The 23,724-nt window shown below is 45.6% G+C and overlaps 1 protein-coding gene across 6 annotated transcripts in view; it reads right to left on the minus strand.

The window, feature by feature from the left end:
• The window catches only part of FBXO25 (F-box protein 25), a 54,133-nt gene that overhangs the window by 21,694 nt on the left and 8,715 nt on the right, over positions 1–23,724 (minus strand). For all 6 annotated transcript variants that reach the window (XM_041767232.1, XM_041767236.1, XM_041767234.1 and 3 more), the window contains exons 3-4: positions 3,009–3,112; positions 2,064–2,113 (exon numbers count right to left, since the gene is read on the minus strand). In XM_041767232.1, coding sequence (XP_041623166.1) covers positions 2,064–2,113; positions 3,009–3,112 — 154 coding nt within the window. The remainder of the gene's footprint in view (positions 1–2,063; positions 2,114–3,008; positions 3,113–23,724) is intronic.

Consider the following 23,724-nt stretch of genomic DNA (forward strand, 5'->3'; position numbering starts at 1 on the left):
ATTTCTCTGGTCAGGATGAGCTTGGGAACTGAAATCACAATGGGATGTGTTCTGAGCTAAGCACCTACAGAAACACAAATCATCTGCCCAGCTGCTGTGAAGATGTGTCTGCCGCAGACACACACGTTGGAACACCCAATTCCTCTGTGGGTCTGGAAGGTGCCCCGTGCACAAGACCAAGGCCTGGAGTCAGGGGGTGACTATGTACGGTTTCCAGCTGGGGAAACCCCGGAGCTGGTCATCAGACAAGACAGGTCCCAGAGTCCAAGGGAAGACATGGAACACAAGGGATGTGTTCTCAGTACTGAAAACACTGCCATCTACTTCAGCTGTGCATCCCTCACAATATATCCTACATTCTACACAGTTTGCACAGGGTTGTATCCTAGGTGTCAGGACTCATTTCAAACTCCATCTTCTGTATTTGAAATCCTGAGAGTATATAGAGACTTTCAAGTCATAGTTGTGGGGTTAGAGGAGCTGGTGATAATCCTAGACACAGGAGGTGACAGATTACCCCTCGCATCTCTAACCGATACCAGGACAGGGGTTAGCAAAGCAGCTGAAGCGCACACCTGAGTCTCAGACCTAGGATGTCCCATGAAGGTTTATTTGGATTTGTGCCCAAATCCCAAGAACAATCCTAATATGTGCACAAATCAACAAAACACATGTTTTTAAAGCAAAATACATTATTAATGAATATCTACTATATGCAAACTGTTTTCCTGGGAGCTGTGCAGGAAGCAAAGGTTAATTATAGATTATAATCTGAAGTCAATCACTGCTGACATCTCTACTTTAATTCCCTTTTCTTCGCAATGAACAGAGCTCTAAATGCTGGTACAGACACAGACTCCTTCCCAGGCAGCTACTCGTGTCACAGCGGCCTCTTCTTTTTTGGAGAATTAAATCTGATTCACAGACTGTAAAACACATGTTTGGGCCACATGAGCCCACCTGAGTCTGGTGGGCCCAGAACGACACATGGAACCTCAGAGGCTGTGGGGCAGCCACAGCGGGCTGTGCAGACCAGCAGGACAGGTGCCTGGTCTGCAGCAGGTGCTAAGCCAGAGATGCAGCTGAGTACAGGAAGCCCAGAGTCCCCCAAGCCTGGCTGTGTCCCTGTCCCAGGGCCCACACAATACCTCTGCAGACTCACACTGCTGCGTATGCTCCCCCGAATGGGTGTCTACTCTGTACTTGGTGCAGTAACACAGCAGATGAAGTACTAGACAGTCTTTCATAAGCCCCAGCCATCAGATTCTACCAAGCGCTTCTGACACGCCTCACTCAGAGGGTGTGTGAGCCGAGAGCAGTCTCGAACCCACGCAGCAGTCCTACCCATCACCAACAGGCCTAAGCTTCTAGGGAGCAGAGCCATAGCAGAACATCCATTATTAACACTTCTGGAATGTTATATCTATGCTAAACAACTACTCCCTAAATTATGCTCCCCAATTGCTGCAAAATACAGCAAATGAGTTTCTCATACTGCAAAATGAAGGAAGCCTCCCTGGATACTGAGCAGAGAAAAAAGCAGAGTGGAAGTGAACTATCCATGGCTCATAAAAAAAGCTGCAGCCAAATTGGCAAAGACAGGAGCGGGAAGGGCTCACACAGCTCTTGACAGGTTCAGACTTATCTACAATGTTGCATTGGTTCTAAATGGGGGCCACCAATGTTCTCACTACCCAAAGCGCATGGGAGCAAGGACACACATTGCAGCAGCACCAGAGGCTCACACCAGTGGCTTTTGGGGAGAGGTAGGGAAAAAATGTCAAACCATCTAAGGGTCCATACTTGTTCCAACACAGGCCTTTGGTGGATTCAGATTTGCACTGGGGACGCTAACCACACACTGCACATGCGCATGCACATGTACACACACGCATGCATGCACACACATGCACACACAAATCACCGCTTCAAAGGTCCTATATTTTCATCTGCTAGAATGTGAATCATAGATTTCATACTGCAAAAGAAATAATTTATTTAATATGACATTACATATTCAACAGAAGCACCAAATACACTCTTAATTAGAAGAGAATACTTACTTCTCTTGTGCTTTCTTTATGAACATAGATCCATTTCTCACGATAAAAACCTAGAATAAAAATTAACTTTGTTTTTAAAATCTGGCAAATCATTTAAAATGAAGATTTTTATGGAACTTCAACAGTTGTACATGCTAACAAAATTATCTGACATATAAATAAGAGATGCTTTCACTTGGTTAAATGTCAACAGAACTGCTCTATTTCCTGACATCATTTTAAGAGATGTTGAAATATCTTTACATGAAAAATTATTTAAGGCAGCCCCAAGTCTTTGTAACTTAAAAGAAAACTAGCACTACTAACAACTGTGGTAATACCAAACTATAAAACTATAGTTAACTACAAACCTGTGATTAGGAATTAATTCTGTGTGTCCTTAAAATTCTTCTCTTGTTGCCTTTTTCATGTAATTCAGACCCACACCCAAGGACTGTGACACTCTAGTCTCCACAGAACCTGTTCTTATTGAGTAGCCTGAATGCCCTAAGACGGTTCCCAGAAACTCCAGGCTGCGCCTCAGGAGGAATGCAGCCTGTCATGGAGGCAAGCTACCGCCAGGAGGCTCCCTATCCCCGCCCGGCCTACACGTGTCCAGCCCTTCCTGGCCAGCTCTGGCCGGGTCTCCTACAGAGGAGTCCAAAAGCAAGACACCTTGCAGTCTGGTCTCTTTGCTTGGGAGTGAACTAGTCACTGAACTCATGACCATTTCGGTCATTCAGATGCACGAGCTGCTTTGTAGGTTTTGCTACCTTTTGTTTTTGCAAATCTTACTAGTTTCGCTGCAAATGGTCTGATAACCAAGTCAGCGGGCAACACTGGATACAGAGCTATCATTCACACATTGTCTTTTATTTCTTGAGACAGCATTATCAGAACAATGTAGTATATCAACATATAAAACAAGTAAAAACATCATAAAATCATTAATAAAAATGATCTTACACTGAGTATTTGTATCATTTCTAAAATGATCCTTTTTCCTCTTTTTGGATGTGTATTCCTGTTCTTCATTACTGAATATTTCTTCATCGTCACTATTTAAGATACTGAAATAAAGATACATTTTATTAAATACTTTTACAGAGAGATATTATTCATTTGGCTTTTATTAAAAAAAAAAAAAAGATAATATCGGTTTGCAATTCAGAAGACCAAAACAAAAATCATGTTGAATTCTGAAAGAAACCAGTAACTCTGCAAGCAGCATATCACAGGTCTGAAGCTATGAGGTTAACGTCTCATCTGCTGTTTGCTTTGACAAGTCTGAGATCTATCCTGGTTCTTTTGAGAATGTCATACCAGGAAGGGTAGAACACGTTTCAGACTCTCCCAGAGGTTCTATACGGCCATCAACGGAGACTTCACAACAACACAGACATGATAAACACCACCAGAAACGCTTTGGGGAGAGATCAGTGGGAGAACAGGATGCCCAACACTGAGTCATGATGCGCCATATTCCTGATCCAGCGTTCCCTTCATCTCCTGCAGGCTCACAGGCCTTACCAGCACCACCACTGCACAGCAACGCTTTCCTAGAAAGCGTCAACCAAACAGTGCCAACTGTTATGACACTTAACTGAAGCCAGGTGAAGGAAATTGTTCATTTTCCCATAAGTGCATCTAATTAAAAGCTTTCCCCCCCTTTTTTTTTTTTTTTGGCTAAAATAAGGAAACAATTTAAGGCAGTAATCAAACAACTGGAACACATTTTCTCAAAAGGCAATTTATAGTTAAAAAAAAAAAAACTGTACACAGCAGTCCACCCCCTCGAAAGTAAAGATGCACACAATTTTTATTTTCAACACATTGACACTGGCTGGTTTTTGGTCTGGAATCAGGGGGAGGCCCTGTGGACAGCTGACAAGCTGGCTGGTGGAGGTCCGGGTCTGATGTTCAGGCCACAGGCTAATGCTGGAGGCAACAAGCCGGCTGGTGGAGGTCCAAGTCTGATGCCAGGGCCACAGGCTAATGCTGCTGATTCCCAGCACACTCACCGAGAAAGCGATGATGGCTCCTCCACTCACTAGTGTTCACATTTAATGAACACAGCTGCACATGCCAGGGGAACCCATTTATCACACTCAGAACAGACTCCTACCACACTGACAACCGTTTGTAAATCATGACAAGTACAAGTATGTTTACAAAAACATGCAAAAGCTTCACATGCAGCGGTGGGAACTCGTGGAAAGTGGCTGGTCCTTGGGTGTCACATTCTGTCTCACACAAGTAGGCTGTCATGGATTCAGATCCCGAACACAGCAGCTTTCAAATCTGAAGAGCGCAGCTCTCCTAACTAGAGTCACGAGCACACCCAGAAGCGCAGACTGTTGTCTACAAACTGTGCCGTGTAAACCACACTGGATGCCGGACGAGGGGACAAAGGAGGTGGCCCCCTGCCCCTGCCCTGGAGGGAGCCCGGCAGATCCCGCCCGTTCTACCCCGCACACACACAGCAGGTGTGGCTGCAGATGCTCGTCCCTCCAGCAGGTATATAACCGGCGGTGTGACCATGGCACCTGGGGCTCCCCATCCCTGCTGGGCTGTGCAGGCAGTAAAGGCGCTCATTGGACTGGGTCAGGCCCCAGGCCTAAACCAGTCACCATGGCCCACCTGGGTCCACATGGATAATCAAGAGAAAAGGCTCTCTACAGAAACTTAGATGCCATTTTCACAAAGTGTATCTTCAGTGGTTTTCATACTCACAGGTGAAAAACATATATATAAAAGTCGGTAAGAAAGATAAATGCTTCCAAAATTAAAATTCAACATTTAATACTGTAAATTCAACAGTGCTTGATTTCACATGTACATAAGCCACTGACCAATCACATGCATAGGAAATGCTCTTATCACCTGTGGTTTCATGAGTGACATAAACATCACCAACCAGGATTTAAAAGCCAGCAGAAACTTCAAAAACAAAAACCAAACAACTGGATTAAAAATGTGTATAATGAAGACATTTCTCCAAAAACGACACACAAGGGGCCAACAAGCACGTGAAAAGATGCTCAACATCACTTGTCAAGAGGGATATGCAAATGCAAACCACCGTGAGCTGTCAGCTCCCACCTCGTAGGACAGCTACCGTAAGCTCCAGAAAATAACAAGGACACAGGAACCCCTGTGCTGGTGGGAATGAAGGAGGGCAGCCTGTTTAGAAAACACAGATTTGCAGCGATTCCTACAGAAACTGAGCACAGAACCACCATCTGACCCAGCAATCCCACTGCCAGGTATACACCTAAAAGAAGTGAGAGCAGAGTCTCCACAAGACGTCTGGACTCCATGCTCATACAGCTGACAGGGGAAGCCACCTCCTGTCTGTGCACACAGCTGGACAAGTAGAACAAAGCTGGTATTATGCTTATGGGGCATTACTCAGCTTAAAACAGAAGGAAATCCGGGCACACACTGGAACACAGGAGAACCTTGAGGACATCATTCCAAGGGAAGCAAGCAGTCATAAGAGGACAAACTGCATGTGATTCTGAGTATCTGAGGGACCTGGGGTCGTGGAGCTCAAGGCGAGGCATCAGAAAACAGAGGTGGAGGGTGCAGAGTCAGTTAAGGAGGCTGGAGAATCAGTCCTGCAGGCTGAGCAGTGAGGAGGGCGTGGGGACGTCCAGCACTCAATACTCCGGAGCTGGGTACCTCCCACTGTAAAATGGTCTATGTCAGGTGTGCTTTACCACATTCCCAATGTGTAGCTACCTCACGTCATCCCTATCTCCACTCACTTCCTGGCTCCCTTACCACCTCCGGTTATTCTCAGGCAAGTCCCAGATGGGACGTCATTTCAAGGGCAAACACCTCAGGATGATCCCACTGTGATTGGTGCGGCTAGTATCTCTTCCCAGACAGGCTCCCCTCAGGCAGGATGCAGAATGTCCCTGACGCCCTGCAGTGTGCATACTGCTTCTGGAGGAAGCCCCCCATTGCTCCCACCACGTGGGCAAGGCCACACACTCCGACCAGGGAGCCCGTCAATCTGGAGCTGTACCTGCGTCTCACCGACTCCCCACCCCTTCCCAATCACCCCCGTTTTTTTCTGAGTATGATACAGATTTAGAACATTCAAGATAATCCATATGTTTTCTCATTCATAGGGTTTTCCTTAGGAGGGGGAGATGCAGCATCTTCCCAACTGCGTGATGTCAGAACCCTACAAACTGTGAAACCAGGCACACAGCGGCCCCTGAGAATGAGGCGTATATGCTGATCAGCGGCCCCTGAGAACGAGTCTATATGCTCACCCCAGTTCCTGTGCATGTAACCCTGTCCTTCCTCAAACAGGTTTTGTGCCCCTTTCTCTACCTCTTCTCCTTCCTTTAATGGGAATGTTTGCTGGATATGTCCAGCAAGAGGGCTCCAGCACAGTCCTTGCTCAGGATCTCTCACCCTGCCCTCCATTTTCAAAGTCATTTTCTCTTCATGCTATTCAGCTTGGGCGCTTTCCATCCCCCATCCCCCAGATCTTGACCCGTTCTTCTGCACCCTCTTGTCCACTGCAGTTTTCTTTTCTGTGACCGTATTCTTCAGCTCTGACTGGCTCCTGTGTACACTTCCTACCTCTGCTGAAGGCCTCACCGAGTTCACCTACCTTCTCTCCAGCCGAGCAGACATCTGTAGGACTGTTCGTTAGTTCTTCGTCAGGCACACTGCTTTCCTCTGTTTTTATGTAGTTCTGTCACTGAGATTTTCTCTTGTTCTTTTGGAGCATATTCCCGTATCTACCCATCCTGCTTGACTTTCTGTGTTTGGTTTTATCAATTAGGCACAATAGCTACTTGCCCTAAATTTGAGGGAGAGGAACTGTGTACGGTTGCCCCCATGTAGAATGTGTGCCTGGTGATGAGGGCTGGCTAGACAGAGCTGTGGCTGGTAGAGGCTGGGGGTTTTGGGGAGGCTGCCCTGTGGGATGGCCAGAGCTACAGTGGGAGTGGATTGGGACAGCCCTGAGGCTCCCCACACAGAGGGTACTCTGGTGAGACAGCTGAAGCTGAAGTGGCTGCAAATGGTGGGATCCCAGGGCCCTCCCCAGTGTGGGTATCCCAACAGGACAATACATGAAAGGGAAGTGAGCACAGGCTGATGCAATCTCTGGGCTCTTGTCCAGGGGATGCCCTGGCAGGACAGCCAAAGGGGGTCAACCAGGGTGCTCAGGCTGTGCAAAGAATGGCCCGGCAAGGTGGCTGGGGGTCAAGGTGAGGTGCAGGCTGGGGTCTTGGGGCACTCTGTGTGGGGGCACCATGGCAGGACTGTTATAGCTGAAGTGGGTGCAGGCTGGGGTGGTCCCTGGGCTTTCCATACAGAGGGCATCCTGATGAGACAGCTGTGGTGGAGTGGGTACAAACCAGGATGTCCCAGGATGCTCAGTGCAGGGGGTGCCCTGGTAGGGTTGCTGAAGCCAAAGCAGGCGTCAGCTGGGAGGTCCTGGAGCACCCCAGCAAGGCATCAGAAGCTGACGGGGTAAGGGTCTGGGTTGTTCCAGGGTGCTCTGTGCCTGTGTCACCTTGGTGAGACAGCAGGAGCTGTAATGAGCAAGGACTGTGCTGGAGCCCTCTTGCTGTGGTGGCTGAGACTGGTATGGTCTCAGGGACCTGCTGGGCTCAGTGAGGTGGCCGGACAGTTTGGACGCTGGACCCTGCTCCTATCCACATTATCAAGGGGAAGAGGAGCGTAAACCATGAGGCTCACCAGACCCAGACCCAGCAAGTTCCAGCAGCTCCCCACTGTTTGGTAAAATTTTAAGGATGTCTCTTTTATAAGCTCATTGATCTTTTCAATTGTAGCTTTGTTCTGTGCCCTCAAGCAGACAATGTGCTGGGGGGGGGGTCCCTTGGTACCAGCCCCCCTGCTGCAGGTCACAGCATCAGAGGTGGAGGCCTGTCCACTGCCACGTCATCCTCTGTTCGGTCAGCCCTCAGTTCTTCTTCAGGAGGGACTGCTCAGTCGATAGCGGTGGATTTGGGGTGTCCCTGGAGGTGGGGAATCCAGAGTCTTCCTCTGTCGCCATCTTGGACCAGAACCAATCCTGAACATAACCTCATTTGGAAACAGGACCTCTGGCGATGTAATTAAGTGAAGGACCTTGAGATAAAAGCATCTTGGATCAACCCATGGGGGCCCGAACTTCAATGGCAGAGGAGAAGGCATGGGGAGATCAGCAGAGCGAAGGCCAAATGACCACAGAAGCAGAGACTGGAGTGACATGACCACCAGCCAACAGACGCCAAGACTGCAGCAAACACCGTAAGCTGGGGATGCCCCTCAAGACCCGTCCACACTTGCATTTTTTTTAATTTATTTATTTATTCATGAGAGGCACACAGAGAGAGGCAAAGACACAGGCAGAGAGAGAAGCAGGCTTCCTGAGGGAAGCCCAACATGGGACTCGATCCCGAACTCCAGGATCACGCCCTGAGCCGAAGGCAGACACTCAACCACTGAGCAACCCAGGCATCCCCACACCTCTATTTTGGACTTCTGGCTTCCCAAACTGCTAAAGGACGTTTCTGCTGTCTTATGCCACTGATATTATGGTTACGGCAACTGCAGGAAATGACCACAGTTACCTCCCTTTACAATTACTCGAGGTCGATGCTGATTCTGAAAACACACATGTGCCGTCAATTCTATACACAAGCTATTGGGAAAGAAAATTCACCAGATGTGATGCCCCATCAGAAACATAAACCAAAGCAAACATCAGATACATATTTGGTCCTTTTCCCCAAAATGAAACAAAGCACAATGAAGCCCTTGAACACAGTCACCGACAAATGACTCAAGGCAGACTTGTCAGAGCCCCTGTGCAGTGGGGCCTCCTCACAGCAGGAGCTGGGCAGCATTTCGCTCCTTTGCCCGCCAGAGCCACGATCCCTGCTCTAACGGTTCTTCACGATGGTTTCAGTTACACATCGTTCATCAGTGGCTGCCTTTAAACTTAGTTTTTTATCCACACATCTCCCCACAAAAGACCAAAGGTTGTATGTTACCTTCTCCTGCTGGCCAAACGTCCACATTTACTCGTCTTCCTACTTACAGTCACTCTTGCTTCAGCAGGTTATTAGTCTCTCTTACAAAAAGATATTTTAAAAGGAAAAATCAACTTAAATTTTTAAGAAAGGATTAAAAAACCTATTTTAAGGGTTAACACTTTATTCCTGAGTATTTCACACAACACACTTAAGGAATCTGAGGCAGACATGTTATGGGAACGGGAGCTGGGAAGGTGGTGGCCATGCAGTCCCACGTTCACCTGGCAAGGAGAAGCACTGGCCTCCACACACCACGTGGTTTAGTGAAGAAAAATATAGTTCTTCAGAGGTTAGGATGGCATTCTCACAGAGAAGGACTGGCAGGCAGTCCAAGGGACCTGTGGGATGTGGGGAGCACTCACCGACCCAGGCACACAGCTGACCACTGCCTCTGGCCTGCTGTCCTACCTGACAGACTCACAGCACAGGCCATGATACTCACACAGCTACAACCCTACCAATTCCTCCCTGCTTCATGTCACAAGGTTGGGCCATAACACATAACGGCGAAGCAGACCCGACAGGAGTTCTGCAGCAGGGATCACAGGCCAGAAATATGTTCAGGAGACAAATTCAAGTGAGCCACAGATCTATCACCTAGGTACACGGACTCTTAAGGTAAGGGCCACAACGAAATTTATGAAAGTGTACCAACGCAGGGAGCGCCAAGCCCAGGAGCTAAGTGAAGAATCCACTACAGACACTGGATTAAACAGCCAGAGGCAAACAGCTGTCAAGCAAACACTACGTATTTGTTTGTGGGACTATGAGGCACAAGACGGCATGTAATGATTACATGACAATGTAGACAGAGAACACACACTGAAAGTGTGGCAGAGGGTATTAGAGTGTGATCAGTAGCAAACCGCTACTGTAGGAACCAACAGTCAGTATTTACTGTATTATTTACTGTAGGAACCAACAGTCAGTATTCCAAACAGAAGGAACTAAGGTTACGATAAAAACGTACTACTGGGCAGCCCAGGTGGCTCAGGGGTTTAGCACCACCTTCGGTCCAGGACGTGATTCTGGAGACCCGGGATCGAGTGCCACGTCAGGCTCCCTACATGGAGCCTGCTTCTCCCTCTGCCTGTGTCTCTGCCTCTCTCTCTCTCTCTCATGAATAAATAAATAAATAAAATCTTTTAAAAAATTATAAATGTACTACCATCAAGGTGAAAATAGATGGAAAGACTTCCTAAGTACTGAAGGAGTGAAGGCAAGCAGAACACAAGATGACAGGCTCTCTTCTGTATGTGTACAAGAAACCACCCAAAGCTACATCTACAATTATGTCTAAAACACGGGTAACCTAAGCTAGACAGAGAGGAAAGATGGAGGGTGTGGCTCAGCTTTGGATGGGCTCACAGAGAAAAATCTAACACAAATACTGAATATGAGGAGCACACAACTGAGAATAATTTATGTGACCCAAGAGTAACAATGGTCACAGGAAATTACAGCATTAAATTAGCATTAAACATATATATATATATTTTAATATATATTGATAAAAACTTATACAGTAAGTAATTTAGACATACAATTCTAAAAGCTAGATAAAGAATACTAAATATAAAAGCAAATACCACTAACTAGAAAAAAAGGTAGCACTAAAAAATTCAAAGCTAGTTCTCTGGAGAAAACAATCAGCAAGATAAACTACAAGATAGCTTATCAGAAAAATAAGAGTACAAATACTTAAATTTCACAATGACAAGAAGAAAACTATAAAGACAAACAGAAAATTGTAAGACCTATAAGGGGGTAAGCATTACTGTAAGCATTATGATAAAATGCTTTGAAAATCAGAAGAAATACAACTTATAGTTTTTAAATATATAAATTTGGTAAGACACCAATAAAAAAATCAGACTTTTTCCTTAGGGATAGGGATGTTAATTATAAAGTCCATTTACAAAGCAGCAGCAAGGAAGAAAAAGCAGACAACTGTGAACAAGAATAGCAATGAGGGGAAGCGTCTCATCCTGACACTGAAACACATTCGGAAACCTCATGAAAATCATCTCCGGTTCAAGATGGTGACACAGGAGGACACAGAACTCAACACCTCCCTTGTATATGTCAAGTCTCTGTGACCTAAGGAACGATTTCCTCTGGGGGGAGAAAAAGAGCCTGAACAACTCTTACATGTCGAGTGAACAAGAAAGAACCTCCATGGGGGATCCCGGGGTGGCGCAGTGGTTTGGCACCTGCCTTTGGCCCAGGGGGTGATCCTGGAGACCCAGGATCGAATCCCACATCAGGCTCCTGATGCATGGAGCCTGCTTCTCCCTCTGCCTGTGTCTCTGCCTCTCTCTCTCTCTCTCTCTCTCTCTCTCTCTCTCTCTGTGTGACTATCATAAATAAATAAAAATTAAAAAAAAAAAAAAGAACCTCCATGGAAGTGGGTGGGAGAGGCTGAGACATAGCCTCGCCATAAACGCTACAAGCCAGCACCGCAACACACAATCAGGAGCCAACTCAACAACCACAAGCTTATCTCTGGGGAACAAAGGATTTGAACCTAACATGGGGAACCCCAACATTTACAACTTGCATCTGAGAGTCAAGCCCTCAATGAGGCTTGATCTCTGGACACAAGGTCCCCCCTGGGGTCTAGCACACTTGTGCTGACGAGGAAGTCCCCAGACTTTCTGTGAATGAGGTTTAACTGCCTTTTACAAGGCACTGCCCTGGAGGCAGGCACATAATTGAACACACATCTCAGGGCCTACTGACGCGCTCTCCAGAGACAGAGTCTGGCAGGCAGCTTCCCTGTGCTTTCCTGCCTCATGTGAGGTCGCCAGATCACCTGGAAAGGAGTTTGAACACCCATCAGGCATGAGGCTTTTAGTGGCTGCCACCCAGGAGACACGTCCAGACCCCTGGCTACGTAGCCAGCAGGACTTGAACTTGGGATCTCACAGGACCGTATATACTTGCTTACTTTAAAAACTGCTGCCCAAGGGTCCAGCCTCCCATCAGCCTGAATCAAGGTGCTGGTTGAGACGTGCCGCTCTAGAACAATGACTGGTTCTAGCACACAGTCAACTACGGGAGCTGCTAAGAATCAGGTGGGCTGCCTGGACAACCACAGCGGTCTGAGAAATAACCAAACTGACGGCAGAACTGATGGAGAAGCTGCATCTTCTACATGAGGCCAACCCTTCAAGCCTGGGAGAGCTGAGTATTTCCTCTAAAAAACCCACACGGAGAGTTGAGTAAAATGAAGAAACAGTAGGATGCTCAAAACAAAAGAAGATAAACCTAAGGGAAATAACCTTAATGAAACAACGGTAAGTAACTGACCTGATAAAGTGTTCAGAACAATGGTCCTATGGTGCTCCCTGAGTTCGCAGGAAGAACCACTGAACAAAAAGAGGATTTCAACAGAGAGAAAATGTACTAGAAGCCCCAGAGCTAAGGATGACAGCAAACACACAGAGAAAGCAGGAGAAAGGGCCACGGTGAGTTCTGGACAAAGGGCTGTGGGACTCACCCGATTAGAGAAGCAAAAAGGAAAAAGAATAAAAAAGAATTGAGAACTTGGGGAATTATGACCACCACTAACATTCCCATCACAAGCACCCTAGAGGGAGGACAGACAGAAAAGGGGCAAAAACACTTATTTGGGGCATCCCGGGTGGCTTAGTGGTTTAGCGCCCGCTCCAGCCTGGGGTGTGATCCTGGAGACCCGGGATCTAGATCAAGTCCCACGTCGGGCTCCCTGCATGGAGCCTGCTTCTCCCTCTGCCTGTGTCTCTGCCTCTCTCTCTCTCTGTCTCCGTGTCTCTCATGAATAAATAAATAAAATCTTAAAAAAAAAAAAAACACACTTATTTGAGGAAACAATGGCTGAAAACCTCCTCAGCTGGGGATACAAACTTAAGAGTTCCAGGAGGACGACCCCAAAGGGAACCACACCAAGATGCTCTATAATCCAACTGTCAGAAGCTATGCAGCAAGAGAAAAACAATTTGTTATGTACAGGAAAACCCTGTAAGACGACCTGCAGATTTTTCAGTAGAAACTATGTAGGCCAGGGGATCCCTGGGTGGCTCAGCAGTTTAGCACCTGCCTTCAGCCCAGGGCATGAATCTGGGGTCCCGGGATCAAGTCCCACGTCGGGCTCCCTGCATAGAGCCTGCTTCTCCCTCTGCCTGTGTCTCTGCCTCTCTCTCTCTCTGTCTCTCATAAATGAAAGAAAAAAAAGAAAGAAAGAAAGAAAGAAAGAAAGAAAGAAAGAAAGAAAGCAAAGAAAGCAAGAAAGCAAGCAAGAAAGAAAGAAAGAAAGAAAGAAAGAAAGAAAGAAAGAAAGAAAGAAACTGTATAGGCCAGAGGGAGCGGCATGTTATGTTCAAAGCGCTAAAAGAAAAAAATTGCCGAGATTACTCTACCAATGAAGTTGGCCTTCAGAACTGAGAAGAAAAAGTTTTACAGACGAGCAAAACTTAAAGGATTTAATCACCCGAGACTAGCCATACAAGTGTTCAAAGAACTTCTTCAAGTGGATGTGAATGGGCACTGATTAATAACAGGAAAAATATGAAAACATGAATCTCATTAGTCAAGGTAAATATATACTAAAATCCAGAATATTCTAATATTATAAAAGTGGTGGGCTAATTACTAATAAATCTAGTATAAAGATTTAAACAAAAATAGTAAACATAACTACAATTATTTAACAGATACACAATATTAAAATATGTAAACTGTGATATCAAAAACATAATGAGGGGATAAAAATAGAAAGCTTTGGAATAGCTTCCTTTTTTTTTTTTAAGATTTTATTTATTTATTCATGAGAGACACAGAGATGAGAGGCAGAGACATAGGTAGAGGGAGAAGCAGGCTCCCTGCAGGGAGCCTATGCAGGACTCAGTCCTAGGACCCCGGGATCAGAACTGGAGCCGAAGGCAGATGCTCAACCACTGAGCCACCCAGGTACCCCTGGAATGTCTTCCAACTTAACTTGTTTCAAATTAAAATAGACCATTGTAAATTGTTTTATGTGAGCCTTGCAGCAACCACAAAACAAAAACCGATTGTAGAAACACAAAAGATTAAGAGGGAGCAGTGCTTATATCACTATAGAAAATCATCAAATAATGAAGGAAAAGACCCAAAAACTACACAACAAACAGAAGTCAACGAACAAAATGGCAATAAGTCCTTCAGTAATCACTTAAAATGAGGAAGAACTAACCTCTGCTATCACAAGACATGGAGTCCCTGAATCTGTATGCTGCCCACAACAGACTCACTACACATGGAAGGACATAGACTAAAAATGACACAACGGAAAAAGAGATTTCATGCCAATGGAAACCAAAATAAAAAGCTGAGGGAAGGGATACAGACCTCATAAAACAGATTTTAAAACAAAGACTATAATAATGGACATTATTACATAATGATAAAGGGATCACTCCAACAAGAAGATACAACATTTATAAATATTTCTGCATCCAACATGGAAGTACCTAAATAAATAAAATATTAACAGATCTAAAGGGACAGGTAGCAATACAATAATCATAGAGAACATAATACCCCCATTTCATCAATGGATAGATAATCCTGATAGAAGATCAATAAGGAAACAATAGTCTTAAAGGATATGTTAAACCAGATGGGACTGACAGGCACACACAAAACATTCCCTCCAAAAGCATCTGAACACACACATTCTACTTAAATGCACATGCAACATACTCCAGCACAGATCACATACTGGGCCACAAAAGAAGTCTTACTAAATCTAAGAAAACTGAAATTATATCAATATGTTTCCTGACCAAATGGTTAAGAAACCAGAAAGCAATAAGAAGAAAACTGGAGGGGATCCCTGGGTGGCTCAGCGGCTTAGCGCCTGCCTTCGGCCCAGGGTGTGATCCTGGGGTCCCGGGATCAAGTCCCACATCGGGCTCCCTGCATGAAGCCTGCTTCTCCCTCTGCCTCTGCCTCGCCTCTCTGTGTCTCTCATGAATAAATAAATAAACTCTAGAAAAGAAGAAGAAGAAAACTGGAAAATTAACAGATATATGGAGTCACAACAACTGTTAACTACACAACCAGTGGGTATTACAAAAAAACAAAAGAGAAGAAAACTTACCTTGAGACAAACGAAAATGGAAAACACACCAACACATACAGGATGCAGCAACAGCAGTTCTACAAGGGAATTTCATACTGATAAATGCCTATACCAAGAAATAAGAAAAATCTCTAACTTCAGATCTCAAGGAACTAAAAAAGGAAAAACAAATGAAAATGAGAAGAAAGTATGTATCAAATTTCAGAGCATTAATGAAATGCAATTTAAAAAGACATAGATCAATGAAACAAAGAGGGTTTTTTTGCAAAACATAAAATTGACAAACCTTTGGCTAGATTCACCAAAGAGAGAGAGAGAGGGAAAGAGAGAGAGAGAGAGAGAAAGAGAGAGAGAATTAAAATAAAAATTAGAAGTAAAAGAGGAGACATTACATCTAATAGTACAGAAACTACATAGGATCATAGGATACACCAACAAATGGACAACCCAAACAAAATGGATAAATTCCTAGAAACATATAACCTACAAAGACAATCACAAAGAAACAGAATATCTGCACAGACCTATTACTCATAAGAAGACTGATTCAGAAAATAACTTCCCAGTAAACCAAAGTCAGAACCAGATGGCTTCCCTAGTAAACATTTAAAGAAGAATTAAAACTGATCCTTTTCAAATTCATCACCAAAAAAAAGATGAACGAATGCTTTCAAAGTCTTTAAGAGGACAGTACTGCCTTGATATCCAACTGGTCAAGAACACCATGAAAGAAGAAGCTTACTGGCCCATATCCTTGAGGAGTATAGATGCAAAACCCTCAATTACATTTTAGCAATGAAATCAACATAACAGATGAATTACATACCATGATCAAATGGGGATTCATTCTAGGGATGCAAAGATGGTTCAACATCAGCAAATCAATTGATGTTGATACACCTCATTAACAAAAGGAAGAATAAAAATCAGTACAACAGATACAGAATCATCTGACAATATTTAACAGCCATTTATACAAAAAGACTCAAGAAAGTCGGTATGGGCATCAAAACTACAGTGAGCCATACCTGACAGCATGGCTAAAATTACCAAGTCAGGAAACAAAAGCTATTGGTGAGGACCTGGAGAAAGAGGAACCCTCTTTGCACTGTTGGTGGGAATGCAAGCTGGTGCAGCCACTGTGGAAAACAGTGTGGAGGTTTCTCAAAAAAATATAAATAGAGCTACCATGTCATCTGGCAACCCCACTTCTGGGTATTTATCTGGATAAGATGAAAACACACTGGAAATCACATCTGCATCTCAGTGCTCAGTTGCAACATTATTCACAGTAACAAAGACATGGCAACAACCTAGGTGTCCATCATGGATACACAGATACAGAGGACAGGGCATCCATGCAATAGAGTATTTATTATTCAGCAGTAAAAAATCATGAGATCTTGGCATTTGTAACAACACAGGTGTTCCTTCAGGGCACTGTGCTGTGTGAAGTTGGTCAGATCCAAAAAGACAAACATTACATGATCTCACTTACACGTGGGATCTAAACACAACGACAAGCCACGCTCCCAGATACAGAGACCAGAGCTAACTACTGGTCATCACAGCCAGCAGACAGGAACATGTAAAATGGGAACCAGGAGTCAGAAGTCACAGACTCCCAGGTGTGAGATACAATCCTGCAGAATGTGAGACACAGCACGGTGACTAGAGTTCATGATGCCGCCCTGCATATTTGCAAGCTGCTGAGAGAGAGAATCTTAGAAGTTCTCATCACAAGAAAAAATGTGAATGTATGCGTGAAGATGCTCACGAGCCTTACCTTGTGGTCACCACGTACCAAGTACAAACATCAAAACATCATGCTGCACACCCCAAACTACTCTCATGTTCTGTGTCAGTATACCTCAACTGAAAAAATGGGATAGGATCAGTGTGACTTGATAAATAAGTTATTGATCTATACAATGAATTACAGCATCATGAAAAATGAGGTAAGTCAACACGTGCTGACCTGGAACTACTTCCAGGAAATGAAGTGGCAAGAGAGGGTGAAGTGCACAGTCAAATGAACACACACTGACAGCAGGAGCATAAATGAGACCACTCCACTGGAGCTCGAAAGATGCATCCTGGCCCCATGCCCTGGCCATCACAGCCTTGGGGGATGCCTGTGAGAACAAGAGGAGAACCCCCCGTCCCCCCAGGGCTCCCTGCACGCCTCCTCCCTTCCAGCACATGCATCTGCTCAATCTGTCAGAAGCCCCAGGAGCTCCAGCTGCAACACACACCCAGAACCTGTGCCGTCACCCCCATCAACACCTCCACAGCCGCTTCTCTAGTGGGTCTTACCTCTACCTGTGCTCTGCCCTTGCATCCCTGCAGCCCATTTCACACTGCAGCCAGAACGAGCCCATTAAAACCTGACCCTGCACTCATTCCCCCGTGCAGAACACCTCTGACGGCCCACCTCAGAGAGAAGCCCCATCCCTACAGCACATGGACAGTGGCTGTGCAACTGGCCCTGGCTCACTCTAGCCTCCAGTGTCCTGCTGCCGCCCCCGTGACACATGCTCCTGCCCCCTGGGAGGCTCCTCCCCATAGATCCCTTCCTCAGAGTCCACCCCATCCACATCCCTGCTGACCACCTCTGCTCCCTCACTGTTCTTATCTCCCACACTGACTTCTCCCCCTCACGGCACTTATTAAATGAGACAAGCTACACAGTGAAGATGTTCTGTCCACTTGCTGTCTGCTGCTCCAGAATGGAAGCTCCATCGGGCATGGGTTTTGGGATTTCCATGTTCTGCTGCACCCCAGCATGGAGAACTCCTCATTTGGACCGAGTGGGTACAACAGGACGTGAAATCAGAAACTGGACACATCTCAGGCCTGGCTCACGGAGGGCTCTGTCCATGCACCCAAGGGGCAGAGGGAAGACTCAGACCACTGTTTGCAAGGGGCTCTTTCCTGGAGGGGACACAACAGCTGCGTCCTTCCTGCCTACAGGTATGGCACTCCGCAGCTCTCTGGCCAAAGGCCCTCACCCCGCCAGTGTGTGCGGGGCCAGGAGGGCTCCCGCACACTCTGTTCATATGAGGTAGCTAATAACAAACACATACACAGTCTCCGATTCCAACACCTGAGGTGTGTTGGACTGAGGACAAGCCTATTGCCTTCAGATTCCCTGGTGCAGTGTGAGCTCAGACGCCCGCCCCAAGACTCCGAAGTCAGAGGACCTCTGTCAGAGCCTTCACAAGGCTAGAGCGGCCACAGCACTGGGGGTCCATCGGGCATGGAGCAGATGGCCATAAACACAAGTCTCCTGAATGAGAGAAGGTGTCAATGAGAGGCGCAAATGATCAGCTAGGGAGCCAGCAAAGGTCTGAATGAGCTGATGAGAGGAAGGGAGGGAGGAAGGAGCGTGCTTCCGGTGGCGTCACGTGTTCCCTGGCGGGATTTCTCCCCCTTACCTTTCCTAGCTGCTCATGTGCTGGTTCATTTTGGGTTAGGAATTTGCTAAGTGGGCCTATTTAAAAAAAAAAAAAAAAGGAACGGAAGTGTAGGGTCCTGGCAAGACCATCGCTGAAACAATGGGTCAGGGAATATAAGGTGGACACAGGAAGGTGCGAAACGAGAGAGCTGGCCACATGGGAAAACAGGAGGTAGGCAGCCAAGGTGGTCATGAAACCCTCTGTGCTTCAAAGCTGGGAGGCCAACATTCATGGGTTTGGACCACAGAGCCGGGCCTCCGATGCAGAGGACCAGAAGCCCCAGGAATGAGGGGTCAAACCCTGAGGGGCCTGGCTATGTGAGTGCAAGACGGACCCTGAAATCATACTGGTCAGAGAACAGCCTCAGCCCCACAGACTCAAATGCCCAGAAGATACAGCAGCTAGCTATGTGGTTGGTTACCCACGCAGACAGGACGTGAGCTAAAGAACAACTCTGTCTTTTCTTACAACATGCTGCAGGACTGTATGACTTTTGTTGGTTTATAATGGAAAAAAATGCAATATGAAAACAAAGTCAGAGATGGGCCTTCACAATCCAGATGTAATCATTACTCAATGTAGCAGTAACAACAAATACTGCCCAAAACATTCAGCACTGGTCTGACGCTGAAGCTAACTTACTACGTCACTTACCTACATCTTTCTTTCCAGTCACTGAAGACACAATCTAAGGCAAGCTGTAATGAGAAAGATCCAAGGCGAAACACCAAGATGACAGCCGGGTGCTTCTCTGACTGAACAGAGGGGCATGGGAGTGTCTCTTCACCCAGGCACTGTGGCCAAGGGAGCACAGCCCATGACCTCATGGATGTTCCCCATCATCATGATCAGAGACTCATTTTGCATTCTCGTAAGAGAACCAAAACTACAGCCTCTTTTCTTTTTCCTTTAGAGGATCCACAATTTAAAAATGCTTTTTATGGGCAGCCCCGGTGGCGCAGCAGTGTAGCGCCACCTGCAGCCCAGGGCGTGATCCTGGAGACCCTGGATCAAGTCCCACATCAGGCTCTCTGTATGATGCCTGCTTCTCCCTCTGCCTGTGTCTCTGCCTCTCTCTCTCTCTCTGTCTCTATGAATAAATAAATAAAATCGTTAAAAAATAAAATAAAATAAAAATGCTTTTTAAAGAATTCAATTACCTTCATATATCCTGGGGCCTATAAGAGTTGACGATACTTTCTGTGGAGTCCCAAATTTACAATGCCTTCCATGGCTCTGCCTACTGAGAACCAACCAAAATAAGCCTTAAAATACTCAAACTTGGGGGTGCCTGGGTGGCACAATTGGCACAGTGTCCAACTCTTGATTTCTGCTTGGGTCATGATCCTGGGGTCCTGGGGTCGAGCCTCATGACGGGCTCTGTCCTCAGTAGGGGTCTGCTTGCTGCTCTCCCTCTGCCCTTCCTCATGCTCTCTCTCTAAAGTAAATACACAAACCTTTTTTAAAAAAATATTCAAGGGCAGCCCAGGTGGCTCAGCAGTTTAGCACCACCTTTGGTGCAGGGCGTGATCCTGGGGTCCCAGGAGCGAGTCCCACGTCAGGCTCCCTGCGTGCGGACTGCTTCTCCCTCTGCCTGTGTCTCTGCCTTCCTCTCTCAATCTCTCTCTCTCTCTCTCTCATGAATAAATAAATAGAATCTTTTAAAAAAATACTCAAACCTGGATTGGAAACAATGGTTAAAGAGAGGTCAATAAAAATAATGCAGTGAAAAGACTTAAAAACTTAAAGGCAAAGGGAGAAAACCTGAGGAGTGCCACCATGAGGGCAGAGCTGAGTGCCCCCTCCGTCACATCTAGCCTCCCAGGATGAGAAGCGCCTTCTTTAGACAGCCCCTCTGAGCCTGGAGTTACTGAGAACGGCCCAATCTGATGAAGGCTACCAATTCTCAGATACACAGTATCCAGATGCAGCTCTTCAATGCCTTCCCTTTACAAAATCACACAAGATCTGTCCTCAGACATAAAGCTGCGTTCCAACAATGCCCCAAGGGAGACATGGGGCCAGATTACTAATAAATATGGTTCTCCCCGAGGCAAAAACTCAAGGAATATTCGGCAGCTCCCCTTTCTCCTTGTCCAGTCTATTCTCCCCCGCTGGCATCTGATTGCACGGACACTGCCACGGGCACACACTCATCGTCCCTGAGCGGTCTGCATCTGCTAGAATCCTGGTCAATGTGTGGCCCAGATGGTCTACAGCCTAGTGAGCAACCCTCCTCAGCAGGGGTGTGAGATGATTCCCCCGTATATCAAACTGCTCTGCAGCACAGGACGCTGTAGTTCTACACATCTTTTCCACGAAGAACGAAGCACTAGAAATAGGGGTTAATGTTTGCTCCATCATCATTAGCCTCTGGAATATTGTGAATGTTGCTTGAAAAAAAAGTTTAATTAGGATTCGAAGTATGGAGGGGTTCACAATCCCTGAACTGCCATGGTGAACTGTGTGACTGCTTACCTATTTCCTCTGAACTTTTAATCCCAAAATGAGGGATCCCGGGGTGGCGCAGCGGTTTGGCGCCTGCCTTTGGCCCAGGGCAGGATCCTGGAGACCCGGGATCGAATCCCACGTCGGGCTCCCGGTGCATGGAGCCTGCTTCTCCCTCTGCCTATGTCTCTGCCTCTCTCTATGTGTGTGTGTGACTATCATAAATAAAAATTTTAAAAATTTTTTTTTAAAAATCCCAAAATGAGGCAAAAAGAGAACGGGGATATTTAAAAGTGTTCTATTTTCATGCCCATCACACACACACACACACACACACACACACACACAATTAACAAAGTTGGTTAGAATCTTTATTGCCTAACTGATTTTTATGACAACAATTTTCCTAGTTTTGAAAAGCCTATCCTAAACCAAAGAACCAGGAGCGCTATTTCTCAAAGACATTCAAAGGAAGAAAAGGTCATTTTACACAGTGATTTGAAATGCTGGTTACCTATGGTTTTATTTTCTTTTTGAAATTGTAGGATCAAGGTTAAATTGCTTTTTCTTCCAGGGAAAGAAAAAGATCAGACATTTGCTGCAGGGCTGGGTCACCCATGTCCTCTCCCCACAGGTCTGGCTAGACACACATTTTTGTGAAAACAGGGTAAAAGAGGGGAAAGACACAGAAAAAAGAGTGGGGAAAGAGGCCACCTGGATGTCACCAGAAACTGCAAAGGACGGAGCACTAGCTAATTCTCATTCCACTTTGCCCAACGCAGGCAGTCCACGGTTATGGTGACACGGCCATGGCAGTAAGGGCATGTCAGTACTTCCACTACGTGCAGAGAAGCACCTGTTAGCAAAGCTTGCTACTCAAAAGGACTCTGGAAGAAGTTTGAACAGGAGTGGGCAAGGAGAGTCCATGGGGCAGGGTGAGGGAGACAGGCGGACATGGAGTTCACCAGACAGAGCAAATAGTCCTAACCTATGTTCTCTACATCTATGTGTACGCAGAAGACAGTTTGTTCTCAGATACTTAAAATGTGTGGGATGAAGGGGAAATACATCAGGAAAAAAAACCCACAGAGTCACATGAATCTCTCAGTGTAGAAGTGGCAACAGGGTACTTCATACATTATAGCTTTCTCACTCTGATGTATCATAGCCCATTGACCCATCCTTGAATAGTGACATCAAGAACCTCCACAATGAATAGTTGTCACTGGGAGTCCACGTAAACACCAAACATTTCTAGATGCATTCAACCAAGTTTACATTTAAAGAATTTTCTATGAAAAAAAAAAAAAAAAGAATTTGCTATGAGGGCAGCCTGGGTGGCTCAGTGGTTTAGCGCCGCCTTCAGCCCAGGGTGTGATCCTGGAGACCTGGGATCAAGTCCCATGTCGGGCTCCCAGCATGGAGCTTGCTTCTCCCTCTGCCTGTGTCTCTGACTCTCTCTCTCTCTGTGTCTCTCATGAATAAATAGATAAAATCTTTTAAAAAATTTAAAAAATAAAGAATTTGCTATGAGAACTCGAAGACAAAAAATAACTTTGAAAATTCACAGCTGTATAACATCTAATACCAGCAGCATATATAATTACCAACCTTATGTAAAATTTACAGCCATGAATATTAAATAAAATTCAGAATGGCAGCGAAATGCCATAATATGAGTTCAATAAATATAACATGATAACATGTTATCTTTACTATAATCTGAAATATAAATTAACTTCTATTTAAATACTGCAAAAGCAATCTCTAGCCTAACGCTACTAAATTTCTGTCAGAAAATCAGATGGCGTAAAGCAAAAATGAACTAATGGGACTACATCAAAATAAAAAGTTTCTGTATGGTGAAAACAAAAGTAAAAGAAAATGTACAGGATGGACTATTTGCAAATGACACATCAGATAAAAGGTTAGTATCCAAAATCTATAAAGAATGTATCAAACTCAACACCCAAACAACAAATAATGCAACTGAACAACAAGCAGAATGGGGTGCCTGGATGGTACAGTCAGTTAAGCATCCAACTATTGCTGGTTTGGGCTCAGGTCATGATCTCAGGGTCGTGGGATCAAGCCCGTGTTGGGCTCCAAGCTCAGTGGGGAATCTGCTGGAGATTCTTTTCCTCTGACCCTAACTCATGTGCACGAGCACTCATTCTCTAAAATAGATAAATCTTTTTTTTAATGAGCAGAAGACATGAACAGACATTTTTCCAAAGAAGACATATAAATGGCCAACAGACATATGAAAAGATGTTCAACATGACTCATAGGAAAATACAAATCCAAACCACAGTGAGATACCACCTCACACCAGTCAGAATGGCTAAAATTAACAAGATATTGGTGAGGATGTCCAGAAAGGGGAACCCTCTTATACTGTTGGTAGGAATGCAAGCTGGTACAGCCACTCTGGAAAACAGTGTGGAGGGTCCTCAGAAATACAACTACCCTACAACCCAGCAATTACACTACTGGGTATTTACCCCCAAGGACACAAGCAGTGATTCAAAGGGGCACCTGGACCCCAATGTTCATAGCAGCAATGTCCACAACAGCCAAACTGTGGAAGGAGCCACGAT

This window comes from Vulpes lagopus, chromosome 8 (genome assembly GCF_018345385.1).
Source record: "Vulpes lagopus strain Blue_001 chromosome 8, ASM1834538v1, whole genome shotgun sequence".
Taxonomy (NCBI): domain Eukaryota; kingdom Metazoa; phylum Chordata; class Mammalia; order Carnivora; family Canidae; genus Vulpes; species Vulpes lagopus.